Source organism: Xenopus laevis, chromosome 8S, assembly GCF_017654675.1.
Source record: "Xenopus laevis strain J_2021 chromosome 8S, Xenopus_laevis_v10.1, whole genome shotgun sequence".
Taxonomy (NCBI): domain Eukaryota; kingdom Metazoa; phylum Chordata; class Amphibia; order Anura; family Pipidae; genus Xenopus; species Xenopus laevis.
In genome coordinates this window covers 83,689,189-83,702,264 of record NC_054386.1, presented here as the reverse complement: position 1 = coordinate 83,702,264, position 13,076 = coordinate 83,689,189, and the positions used below count along the sequence as shown (strand labels likewise).

General features: G+C 42.0%; 1 protein-coding gene across 2 annotated transcripts in view; it reads left to right on the top strand.

Moving 5' to 3' along the window:
• Positions 1 to 3,451: 3,451 nt before the first annotated feature.
• Positions 3,452 to 13,076, top strand: part of ppp1r14a.S (protein phosphatase 1 regulatory inhibitor subunit 14A S homeolog) — a 28,173-nt gene continuing 18,548 nt past the window's right edge. The window contains exon 1 of one of the 2 annotated variants that reach the window (XM_018233290.2): positions 3,452 to 4,022. In XM_018233290.2, the coding sequence (XP_018088779.1) occupies positions 3,831 to 4,022 (192 nt within the window). In that variant the 5' untranslated portion in view covers positions 3,452 to 3,830. Of the gene's footprint in view, positions 4,023 to 5,238; positions 5,386 to 13,076 lie in introns of those variants that run through there. The other variant, XM_018233291.2, reaches the window with a different exon arrangement.

The following is a 13,076-nucleotide window of genomic DNA, read 5'->3' as shown; positions in this document are numbered from 1 at the left end:
CTGATATATAATTAGCACACCCAGTGATTGTTGGGTATACCAGGAGCGTACACTTAATAATGAGATCATGCATGATTTAAATATTTTTAAATCTCTTGTATTTGTTATTGGCTGCTTTGTAAGCTGAATGTAATGCTGTATGTTTGGTAGATACATCCATTTATTGTACAGAGCTACAGAATATGTTAATGCTTTATAAACACATTGATCTAATAATAATATTATACTTTTGAGGCCATCTCTCAAAGATTTTGGGGTGCTTAAAATATATTGCTGTGGACCTTAACTCATTCTAGTTAAACCACTGTGTAAAAATATCAGCCATTTTGGCTTGTGGAAGTAGATGCCCTTTGTGTGTGATTTTGAAAGCAGATGCAGTGTATAAAGGGAGCCCTGTATTTTCTGCTTGGCCCTTGAATTTCTGCATGCATCTTGGTCATAATAATATGGGCAATTATATGGGCAAGGGTGGAACATAATCTCAAATATAGTTTGTTATGGCAAAAGACAGAAATATTTCCAAGTGTTTGTAAGTTTTAAGGTGGCCATACACTGTAAGATTTACTCGTTTGGCGAAGTTGCCCCCGACAGGCACACCTTGGGTGGGTGATATTGTGGTAATGTTCCCTAGGGCCAAACAATTGCATTACAATGAAGATGATACAAAAAGTTGGAGAAGGACCACATCAATGAGCAGATGTGGTCCTCAATCCGACAGAAAAGTCAAACCTGTCCCATCGACATCTGGAGGATTTTTGGCCAGACATCGACTGGGTAGGCCTTTTGGAAGTCCCCATACACAGACAGATAAGCTGCTGAACAGGTCTAAATGCCCTGAATCGGCAGCTTAAATCTGCCTGTGTATGGCCACCTTTACAGATTGATATAAAAGCAATTCTTTCAATGTTGTACCATTCTTTGCCCCATGATGGAGCTAGATATCATAAACATGGTTGTGGACACTTCTAGACACTTCTAGACACACCACTGTTAGTTGATTTATTTGCTGATATCGACAATGATATACACTTTAACTGCTTATTTTTTAACTTGATGATTAGCAGGGACCTTAAGCAGAAATAACAGAGATGATTCCACTTAATCTTTCCTAGGTTTTTTACCAAGCTGATCATAGAGCCTTGCCTGTACTTCCTCACTCCTGAGCACATATTTTGAGCTAGAACAGCAATTCTCACTGTTTTTCCACCCGTACATGCTGATTATCAGCTACCTGGCCTTATCCATCTAAATAAATGGCTACTGAAAATACTGTAATATGCAGACATTACTGTTATATACCTTTTACATTACTTGGACAAAAAAACCTGCTAAACAGCACATATGGGATAAAACATTGGGGGGTGGGCAGCGGGATGTAAAGTGCTAGGGAGCCTTATAACAGGCATTAAAGGACAACCAAAACCCTTCTTCTAAAATCCCCTACCCCCCTAACACTCCCTGCTCAACCCCCAGCCTAGGTGGTACCTTTGCTAAATGCCCCTAACTCTTTACCTACTCCCCGGTGTTCACTGGCGCCATCTTCAGCCGCTTCGGTAATCTTCGGGTCTTTTTTTCTGGTGCTTCTGCAATTTCTGCGACTTCCGGCGCATGCGCAGTTGTCGTCAAACAGAAAATTACTCCAACTGTGCATGCGTCAATATGCCGCTCTATTCCCGAAGATTACCGTAGAGAAGAAGATGGCTGCCATGAACTCAGAAGCCCTGAATCTGCACTGAGGGGTAATTAAAGAGTTAGGGGCATTTAGCATAGGTATCACCTAGGCTGGAGGTGGAGCAGGGAGGGGGGTCTATGTAGGGTAGGGGGTAGATGATTTTAGTAGCAAGGGTTTGGTTCTCCTTTAAGTACAGGGCTCCCTTGAACCCATGTGAGCTACAGTATGTTGTGCAATTTGCTTTGGATATTTAATCTGCTGGCACAATGTACCAATGCTGTGGGCACAAGTCTCTGTTTGAGCCCTAAGATCACACACCTGCACTGATACCATTCAGTGTCAGACTGGCCCACCAGGATACAAGGAAAACTCCCGGTGGGCCCAGGGGTCAGTGGGCCCTCCTGCTTCTAAACATTTGTAACAATTTCAGGTTCATTCTCTAATTCTTTATGGAAACAAAGGGGCCAGATAGATGGAGTATATCATGTAAAGAAAAGTACTAAGAAAATAAAAAGGTTGAGTGAGAAGTGCAAGAAAATTAGCTTGGAGGATGGGCTCATGGTCTAAGGTTTTCTGGTGGGCCCCTGGCATCCCAGTCCAACACTGTCTGTTCTACCAGCTCTTTTGGGTCTGAACAATTTGCATAAAGTGTGTGCCCAAAAAGCTCACTCTTTCAGAGCAGGACAGAGCCCCCCCACTTACACAACAGCCTTAGCTACTTCATAATAGAACCTACAAATCTCAAGTACCAGTCTAAAGGCGGCCATAGACATGGAGATCCGCTCAGTGTCGGACTGGCATGTCAGGGCCCAACAGAAAACCTTCGACCGTGGGCCCATTTTCTAAACTATTATTCCTCCTCTCCTCATATCTACTTACTATATTCTTCCATTATTAAGCATTTTTTCTCATAAAGAAATAAGTAATGACCATGAAATAGGCCAAATGGTTATAAGCAAGAGGACCCACTGACAACTGGGCCCACCGGGAGTTTTCCTGGAATCCCAGTGGGCCAGTCCGACACTGGATCCGCTTGTTTGGCAATGTTCCCAAATGAGCGGATATTTCCCCAATATGCCCACATTGAAGTGAATGGGGCAGTTGGATCGCAGGACTGCGTACACGCACAGATGCAGGATTTTTTAAACTATAACAGCCTTTTTGCTTGTTAAAAAACGAACCCACGCCAGAGCCAAAGTTTCCCTTGATAAGCAGATTCCCAGACACAAGGCTGTGAAACTAGGGATGCTAGAGACACTAGTAGGTAAGGTTCATGGGGTGATAATAGAATTGATGAGGTAGGTGGCTGGGGCTAAAGGACCTTGCCAAACAAGCAGATCTTAACCCGATATGCCCACTAACGGCTGGGCGATATTGCATGAATCAGAACGTTCAACCCTGGGGCCGAATGATCGGATTACAATACTACGAATGGGCTCCGACAGGTTGCAGGACCCCATCAACTAGCAGATGCGGTCCTGGATCGTACAAAAAAAATCAAACTTGACCGATCGGTACCTGCCCGATTTTTGGCCTGATATCGATCAGGAGGACCTGTCGGGAGCCCCCACACATGGGCAGATAAACTGCAGAATCAGTCTAAAGGACCAATATCGGTATCTTTAATCTGCCTGTGTATAGCCTCCTTAAGTTTTACCTGCATCTGATTGGTTGGCAGGTGCACCTGGGTGAAAGTAGCAGCACCACTAGATCAATCAATTTCTAACAGAAAGGGGCGTGTCCTTCTGTGTGTGGAGGAGGAGGAGGAGGGGCGGTGTATATGGGCACAAAGCCCAGACTCTGCACATAGGCACGTGTGCTGCTCTTAGTTGGACCAGAGAAAATCTGTGCAGTTTCTTGGAAGGTCAGTAAATCACCTGCACCGGGTTCTCCCTCTTTAGTATTTATATATAATATATTATATGAACGAGACATCCCAAACACCGCCGAGCTGTAGTGCCTGCAGCAGGGATTGTACAGACTGAAGACTCTCCGGCTGATGTTGTTAATGGGCGCTCACTGCTGCACTTAATCTCCGCCTGGAGCTGGAGATTTGCGTTTTATTGATTGGCCGCGCGATTACCCGCGACTGTCGCAGCGTTTGACAAGCTCGCCAGCACAAGGGTCCCCGTCTCACTGTCCGGGAACCCCCCCAACAATGGCAGCTAATAGGGTCGGCAAAAGGCTCACAAATAAGCCTCATTCCCCGTCCAAGACAAGGGATTCGAACCAAGGAATCCAGAGGCGTCAGGCGCGGGTCACTGTCAAGTATGATCGCAAAGAGCTGCAGAAGCGCCTGGATGTGGAGAAGTGGATAGACGAGCAGCTGGAGGAGCTCTACCTGGGAAGGGTAAGTGCTAGCCAGTGGACTAACTACATATTAGTATATTACCCATCATCCACGCCCCCAAAATGGCTAGAGGTTGACCTTTATTGAAACTGTATATAAATTAGGTTCATATGGGGCCCCTATATCGCATGGGCCCCCTGCAGCCGTAGGGTCTGCTGTAGTTACATCCCTGGTGCTGGGGCATGTGTAAAGGTGGCCACATATTATAAGATCCGCTCATTTGGCAAGGTTGCCAAACGAGGGGATCTTAACCCGATATGCCCACTAATGGCTGGGCAATATCGGATGAATCCGAACGTTCAGCCCTGGGGCCAAACGATCCGATTCCAATAGTACGAATGGGCTCTGACAGGTCGCAGGACCGCATCAACTAGCCAACGCAGTCCTGGATTGTACAAAAAAAAAATCAAACTTGAACGATCGATATCTGGACGATTTTTGGCCTGATATCGATCAGGAGGACCCGTCGGGAGCCCCGACACATGGGCAGATAAGCTGCCGAATCAATCTAAAGGACCGATATCGGCAGCTTTAATCTGCCTGTGTATGGCCACCTTTAGTCAATAGACGGAGGAAAGGGGATATCTAAGGGGTCGGTGGGGAACATTCTTTGGCCAAAGCCCTGTGATCAGGCAGGCAGGGTATGATTGGTTTGCATCGGGGCAAATAACAAAGGGAAATTGTCAGGAGGAGAGTTTGGTGGATGCTGGGAAACATGGGTGTCCACAGAAAATTTTCTACGAGGGGGGGGCAGTAAGCTAATATCACATAGGGGAGCATCGCACTGAAGATGAACCTATACAAGACAATGCAGAAGATAACCTAGTGAAGACTTGCTTGGGGTGGGAATTATAAAAAACGTTTTGTGTTGTTGGGAACTAAATGTGCAAACAATTCCTTGGAACTAGCTGGAGAAGTCAGGGTGGGGCAATTGCCCCCTACTGTGGACACCCATGCTGGGAAATGACGCAGGCAGTGGGTACATGGTGGTGGTTAAAGGAAAAGAGGAGATGGGGAGGGAAAGAGAGGGAAGGGCACTCGATATATAAATGTGGTGGTAAGACAATGGGACTCATTTATCAACACTGGGCAAATTTACCCCATGGGCAGTTACCTATAGCAACAATCAGTGATTAGCTTTTAAAAGCCAGCTGCAAGTAGAACAATGAATGCAGCAATCTGATTGGTCGCCATGGGTTACTGCCCATGGACAAATTTGCCCAGTGTTAAAAAATGACCCTCAATGATGGTTACAAGACTGGAGAGATGCAGGCTGCTAAGGAAAGAAGGAGGATGGGGTACAAGATGGAGAAGGTGCATGGAAGAAAGGGAAGCTAATGTGTGGGCACTGTGGATGATAAAGGTGAACACAAAGGGTATGTGAGGAGTAACATGTACTGGAATAACATGTGGTGCACTGGTTAACCAAGAAAGATGGGAACGCATTTTGTTAGGTAAAGTGGAACAGCACAAGGCGTGATTGTTTTATATTGCCCTATAAACTTGCAGCTGCTTAACTGACACCTTTCTTCTACTACAAACCCTTGTCATGCAAAGGGCTGTAACCCATTAGTATCTTAGTATTCCTAGGGGCAGATTTATCAAAATGTGAGTTTAGAGCTTAATAAATAAAAACTCACCCATATTCATTCTTATGGGATTTTTAGAATTGTATTTATCAGTGGGTGATTTGTAACTTTCACGCTTTGATAAATACAATTCTAAAAATCCCATAGGTATGAATAGAATGTAAGGTTTTTTTTTCATTAAGCTTTAAACTCACATTTTGATAAATCTGCCCCTTATGTATAAGTGTTTAAATGTGGACCTAATATAATTCTTGCTGAACCTGTCTAGATTCATATTATCACCATCATTTATTCATATAGCGCCAGCATGTTATATAGCACTTTGCACTAAATTATAACAAAAATGGGTCATGCAATACTTAAAACTCAAAATATTGCATGTTTATTTGAAATGCACACAAGTTTTTTTTTTTTTTAGTGCACTTAAAGGACCAGTAACATATTTTTTTTTATCAATTCGTTAGTATACAACGAAAAAACAAAACACAAATGAAACTTTAAAATCGCTAAGTCTTTATTAAAAAAATAACTTGCCGAAACTCCACTTGCGCTCCTGTTCAGAAAAGCGATCCATCGTGCGGCAATCGATTTCTCCTCCCTGCCTTCCTTATGGTTAAGATAGCCAGGGAGGAGAAATCCAGTGTTGCACAATGGATCGTCGCCTTTTCTTAAGAGGAGAGCAAGCGGAGTTTCGGTAAGTTATTTATTAATTAAAGACTTGGCGGTTTCAAAGTTTCATTTGTGTTTTTTTTCCGTTGTATACTGATGAATTTAAAAAATAAATTAATTAATTAAAAAAATGGATTTTACTTGTCCTTTAAATGTATTTAAAATACTGCAATGAAACAGCTGTGCTTAAATGCTTTTCTAATGCAACCTGACAGAACATGGTATCACATTGCACCTGCAGTTTGGTCTGATCCGCATGCATCTTGGTTGCACATCAAATGCGCAAAAAAGACCCATAAATGTAATTCACAAAGCAGGTGCAGTTTCTACAGCAGTAACCTAAAATCAGCAGCTAGCCTATATCAATTGAATGCAGTAAGGATAATGAAAGCAGAAACTCTGTTGCTCACTAAAACCAGGATTCCTGCTGTGTTGGACTCTGTTTCTATTATGTTCTTGATTTAGTACAGTTTCACAAGCAACACAGTAGGAGACTAATCACTAATGATAAAGAGATCTCCAGTTTGAAAAGTTAACGATTGCTATCCCCCATTGCCTCTATTTGCTTTTAAACATATCTTACGTGTAGCATGACATAGGAAGGAAATAAAAGAACTCAAATTGGTAAAAAAAAAAAAAAGAGGGAGAAAAAGGAAAGGCCACCTAAGTAAATATTTGTGTGTGAAGGCTGGGTTTTTGTAACTATTTTAAGTTCTACTTTCTGTTCAGGGCTCTAATGTAAATTTTCAAGTCATTCAAACCATTGCCTGTGTGTTTTAAATGGGAGCTCCACCCTAATTTTTCTTGTTTAGTAAAAGAAAATTTAATTTAAGCAACTTTCCAAGATACATAAATTTTAATCTAAAGCAGCATTTGTTCCTTTTTGCATTGCTGCTTGTAGCTTTGCATTGTAACTATTTAATTATGTTGCATGTGAATTTTGTCTATGTTCCAATTAAAAGGATGGGGAGCCAACCCTATTAGGGCAGAGCCACACGATGCTATTTCGGTAGATTAGTCGCCCAGCGACAAATCGCTTCTTCTTCTATGGGCGACTGATCTCCCCGAACTGGCTAGAATGTTAATTACCGGCGGGTTGGCACTCAAAACGTTTCGTTTAACAAAGTCACCTCACAAGGAAACTTCAGGCTGCTTCAGAAAACGAATCGATCTTGAGTACCATCCCGCCGGTGATTTAGATTCTAGCCGGCGGGAGGCAGTTCGTGCAGATAAGTCACCCTAAACAAGAGGAGATTTATCGCCGGGCGACTAAATCTTCCCGAATCTTAGCGTGTGCCCTTACCCTAAATGCTAAATGCATTGAGACCTGCCAATTATGTCACATCCCTACAGTTGAGGCAATTGGTTTTATCCTCCTCCTGACAATTTAATCCAGTTTTTACATTATATTTATAAAAGAACTGTGGCATACAGATAAAGAAGAACAATGAAACACAGATACGAAGTGGCAGCTGATTCAGGGTTATTTACAAGATTAGTAATTTACAAGAAATACAACACATTTGTTGAAACATACAATATATAAACCTAAAACGAGAGAGAAAATTGGAATGGAATCAGGGGCACAACACAGATGGGTGGTGGTGGGGGGGGGGGTCACACAAGAATAGAATGAGTACAGCACAGATGGGTAATAGGGGGGACAGAAGGCATTGCTTATCTCCAGTGATATTTAGAGCAGCAGCTTGAACTTTCTTATTGATAGTCATTTGTAAAACGTTTACACTTAAACTACTGAACAGTAGTTATTGTAACGTAAACATGTAATTGAAATATATTAAAAGATGGTTCACCTTTGTTAACTTTTAGTATGTTATAGAATGGACAAACATAATAAACTTTTCAATTGGACTTCATTATTTACTTTTTATAGTTTTTTTTTTTTTTAATTATTTGCCTTTTTTCTACGGAATCTTTCCAGCTTTCAAATGAGGGTCACTGACCCCATCTGAAAACAAATGCTCTGTAAGGCTGCACATTTGTTATTCATCTTTCTATTCAGGCCCTCTCTTATTCATATTCCAGTCTCTTATTCCAATCAATGGATGGTTGCTAGGTTAATATGGACTAGGGATGCACCGAGTCCACTATTTTAGATTCGGCCCGAACTCCCGAATCCTTAGCGTAAGGTTCAGCGGAATACTTATCCGAATCCTAATTTGCATTGCAAAAAACATTTTTTACTTCCTTGTTTTGTGACAAAAAGTCATGCGATTTCCCTCCCTGCCCCTAATCTGCATATGCAAATTAGTATTCAGATTCGGTTTGGCTGGGAAAAAGGATTCAGCCAAATCCGAATCCTGCTGATAAAGGCCGAATCCTGAAACGAATCCTGGATTTGGTGCATCCCTAATTTGAACCCTAGCAACCAGACTGCTGAAACGGCAAACTGAAGAGCTGCTGAATAAGCCAAATCAAGTCAAAAACCACAAATAATAAAAAAATAAAAAACAATTGCAAATTTTCTCAGAATATCACTCTTTGCATCATACTAAAAGTTTAAATACTTTTTAGAGCTCCGTGATCCTCGGCCTTTGACTCTCCAGTTATTTTGGACTGCAATTCGCAATTTAAATGCTAAGTTTGCTTGTATATGCCAAAATAAACGTCCTATTCTATGCTGGAGGTAAATGTTTTGTAACAAGTACCCAAGGCACAAAATGGATGAGTGTTATTGCTTCTTTGTATAACCCATTCCTACTTAACCTCCCAGACCATAACCCAGCAGGATCCATCTATATTGACAGCAGGATGCGGTGACAATTCCCTGTTCGGTGACAATTCCCTGTTTGAAGCAGATTTCAGGGAGGGGGATGAAGAACAGAGTGGAATGGGGTCTGTGTGAGAGTCCCAGTCAGACTAGCATCTGTAGTACAGATATCTCGCAGGCTTTTCTTTACTGCAGGAACCGCAGTGCTTCTGCTGCATGCCATACATTTCTGCTACTGTTTCAAAAACATGTAGACAGAGTAGTGTTTGTGACCTGAAATGACAAGCACTGAAAAAAAACTGGTAAATAACTGGATTATGCAGGCATGCAATTATTGTTTAGAACTTTTGACAGTATGGGGTCTAAAATGATTCCTTGGAGTTCTGTTTTCTTCAGCAGTGGTGAGCCAGGCTGCTTTTCACTGCGTAACTGCCTGTATGGGGTCCCTGATGGACTAGGGTAACAAAGTCCGGACACCCCTGGACTAGTTGATATCTGTCTGAAAATCAATCTGATATCAACAATACACATTTGACTGTCCTTTGTAGGCCCCACTGCATGATCCAAGCATTCACACTAGGGGCCCAGATATATCTGGATATACCCAGTTTGGCCCTGTGTGTTTGTTGCCAAATTGACTGTCGGCATTCCAGCAGATCTGGCAGCGTATGTCCACTTTAAAGGGCCCCAATCATAGTCAACCAACAAAGACGTTCATCATTGGGCGCTGCCCCCCAGTGTGGGTGGCTTAGCACTCACGGGGGGGGGGGATATTGATTTCCCCAACTGGAGTGTGTGCCTTTTTAAGTCATACAACTACGGTTTGCCCTTTAAATGGGCAGTATATATCCTCTTTTCAAAAAGAGTCCAATGAAAAGGACTTGTGTTGAACATACTTTAGGTCTATTGTTTAAATCATTAAAAAAAAACTTATTTTTTTGGTTATTTCTTGAGCTTCATAGGTCAAACCGGTAAATTGTCACTGTACCATGTTTGGCTCTTGTGAGGTTTATAAGGGGGTATGATGTCCCTTTAAGGCATTGAGAATAGGCAGGGGCAGTTTTTTTTTTTTTTTTAAATCAGCGGAGAAAAATCTTTTATAGCACACAAGCGGATCTCTCCCCGATATGCCCACTTTGAGGTGGGCGATATCGGGCTGATCCGATCATGGGCGCTAGGGCCCAACGATCGGATCAGAATGAAGGCCATATGGGCGGTCGGGTCGCGGGACCGCATCAACGGAAAGATGCAGCTGTGATCCGACAGGATTTTTTACCCTGCCCGATCAGCATCTGCCTGACTTTCGCAGCAGCCTAACAGAACAATAGGAAGGTAACGAGATAGCAGCTCCCTATCACAAGATAACAGCTGCCTGGTAGATCTAAGAACAGCACTCAATAGTAAAATCCAGGTCCCACTGAGACACATTCAGTTACATTGAGTAGGAGAAACAACAGCCTGCCAGAAAGCAGTTCCATCCTAAAGTACTGGCTCTTTCTGAAAGCACATGACCAGGCAAAATGACCTGAGATGCACCCACACACCAATATTACAACTAAAAAAATACACTTGCTGGTCTAGGAATGACATTTTATACTGTAGAGTGAATTATTTCCAGTGTAAACCGTGTAATTTAGACGTAAAAACGACATCATAAAAATCATGACAGAATCCCTTTAAATAGTGGATAACAGATAACACCATTATGTTCTACAGAGCTTATCTACAGTGTAACCTGAGCCTTTTCTCATTTTAATGGCTGCCCCCATTGCTACATAACAGCTTTTTTATTTAAACAATAGTAGTTTTTGAAGCAAACACAGCAGTTTTACCAGTGCAGGGCAACAACACTGCATTATATTTTTATTACTTTAAAACACTTCATTTTTTGATGTTACTGGTACTCTCGTCCCACCTATAGACCTTGTAGGAAGAAGGTGCTTGGAAACCTTTTCTTACGACTTGCCCTAAGGTAGTTGGTAAGGACAGGATTGAGCTGCATCTCCCGACTTTGCTTACTGCGAGTGCTGAATTGTTTTATACGGCGATTTGTGCAGAGCACTACAACCGCAGGGGCACAAGTACTGCTAAATAAGCACTAACAGGAAGGGCTCTTTTCATGGATCCTTACAAAAACCTGCTTTATTGGCTGCGTATTACTCTACGCACACCCAAACAGCCTTATTTACAGTCTAAATCACTTACTGTTGCAAAACTATTAACAGGATTCTGTCATGATTTGTATGATGTAGTTTTTATTTCTAAATTACATGGTTTATGCAAATAATTCAAAAGCCAGCACTTTAGCATGGAACTGCTTTCTGGCAGGCTGTTGTTTCTCCTACTAAATGTGTCGCCGTGGGACCTGGATTTTACTATTGAGTGTTGTTCTCAGATCTACCAGCTAAAATATATTCTCAGCTAAAATATATATTTTTGTAAGCTGTAAATTACTCTGTGGAACAGTAGCTGTATCTGTTGTTTCAGTTTAAAATATGCATGCTTGTCAAATACATGTGAAATTGTGTCTTTGACTTCCACGTGGAATTAAGCAGTGAGGGGATGTTGAAAATTTAAGGAGGAAGCAGCTCATGGCTGGATGTGCTACTAAAAGGCAGTTCAGAGCAAAATATTGGGCAGGGAGGAGCTTGTGTGCTTGTAATCATATTTGTGGAACAGCCATGGAGAGTTGCAGACACATTAATAATTAATTGGATCCCTAATGGAATAGGAATTTCCTAGCATATCGGTCATTACTCGTTCATCTAGAAAAGACACAGAGGGCAACTGTGACATTAATCAGTGTCCCCTGATACTGCACCTCCCCCTTTCTGCCTGTCTCTCCCAGCACCCTTGCTTCATTATTTGGTGATAGAACAGCTGGGGCTCACCTGGCTCCTTCTGTCAAATGATGTCATACTGTTTGGGTTCCTTTACCCATAACAAGAAACCACCCTTTTAATTTTAAAATGATCTCCATCAGTATGAACTAATCGGTATGTCAGCACTTTTTAGAAAAGAAACAGATGGGATATTTTTTTTTTTTTTTATGAGACTGATCCAACATCCCATTCAAACATCTGGTCGCTTAACTGGGCAAATCTTCATTCATTTATATATTTTGGTGGCCGCATGCTGCATCGCCTTTATGTGCAACCAATGGATTAACCCAGGACTGGTCTGTTTTTTCAATATGGAAAAGAGATTATCTGTTAGGATCCAATGTAAACCAGTCCTGCAGAAGCAATGTCGCACAATGGAAATCAAAGGAGCCTTCTTGCAATTTGGAGGTTGTAAAAACTGTGGAGAACTGCATGCATTCACAGGATGTCCAGCCACTTGAAAAAGGGTTCTACACCCAAAACATGTGGTGTGAATAAAATCATTTTGCAATAAATTGCTGCTTGGGCTTTGGTCCTTTAAACCAAAAAAAAGTCTTACTAGAGATTGCAAGATGCAATATTCCATGGGAGTTTTATGGGTCCTGGCACACCAGTGATGAATTATTTTTGTGTGGTTTACTGACCTGATCATTTTCTTATAAATCCTCTCCTGAACATTTAAGGATGAGCAGCTCCGTAGATTGAAATCTAATCTTTTAACCCACCCAAGGCGCCAGGAAACCGTTCATTTTAGATTAGTATGTTGGGTCTTTCATGGCTCCCAAGTCCCTAGAAGATAATGGTCCTTGCGGTATGGTGGTAGCATGAGGCACCACGAAAACACCAAGGGGCAGATTTACTAAAGGGCGAAGTGAGTAACGCTGGCATAACTACGCTAGTGAAAGAGACGCTTGCGGTGATTCACACTCTTATCACCAGGCGAATTTTCACTCTGGCAAATGGACGTTACTCCACAAATTGACTTAAGATGCAGATTTTACTAAACGTTACCTCTTCCACCAGACTTCCCTCTGCCAGCTCAGACCAGGCAAAGTGCACTGAGAGCATAGATCTTCCTCAATCTTCTATTACTTACATCATATTTTTAGTGGAAAAGTTTTCTTTTTTCAGAGTGATAGCCTTCAAAAGTCCTTACATTTTTATTTTTTTTGGGTAACCGGGT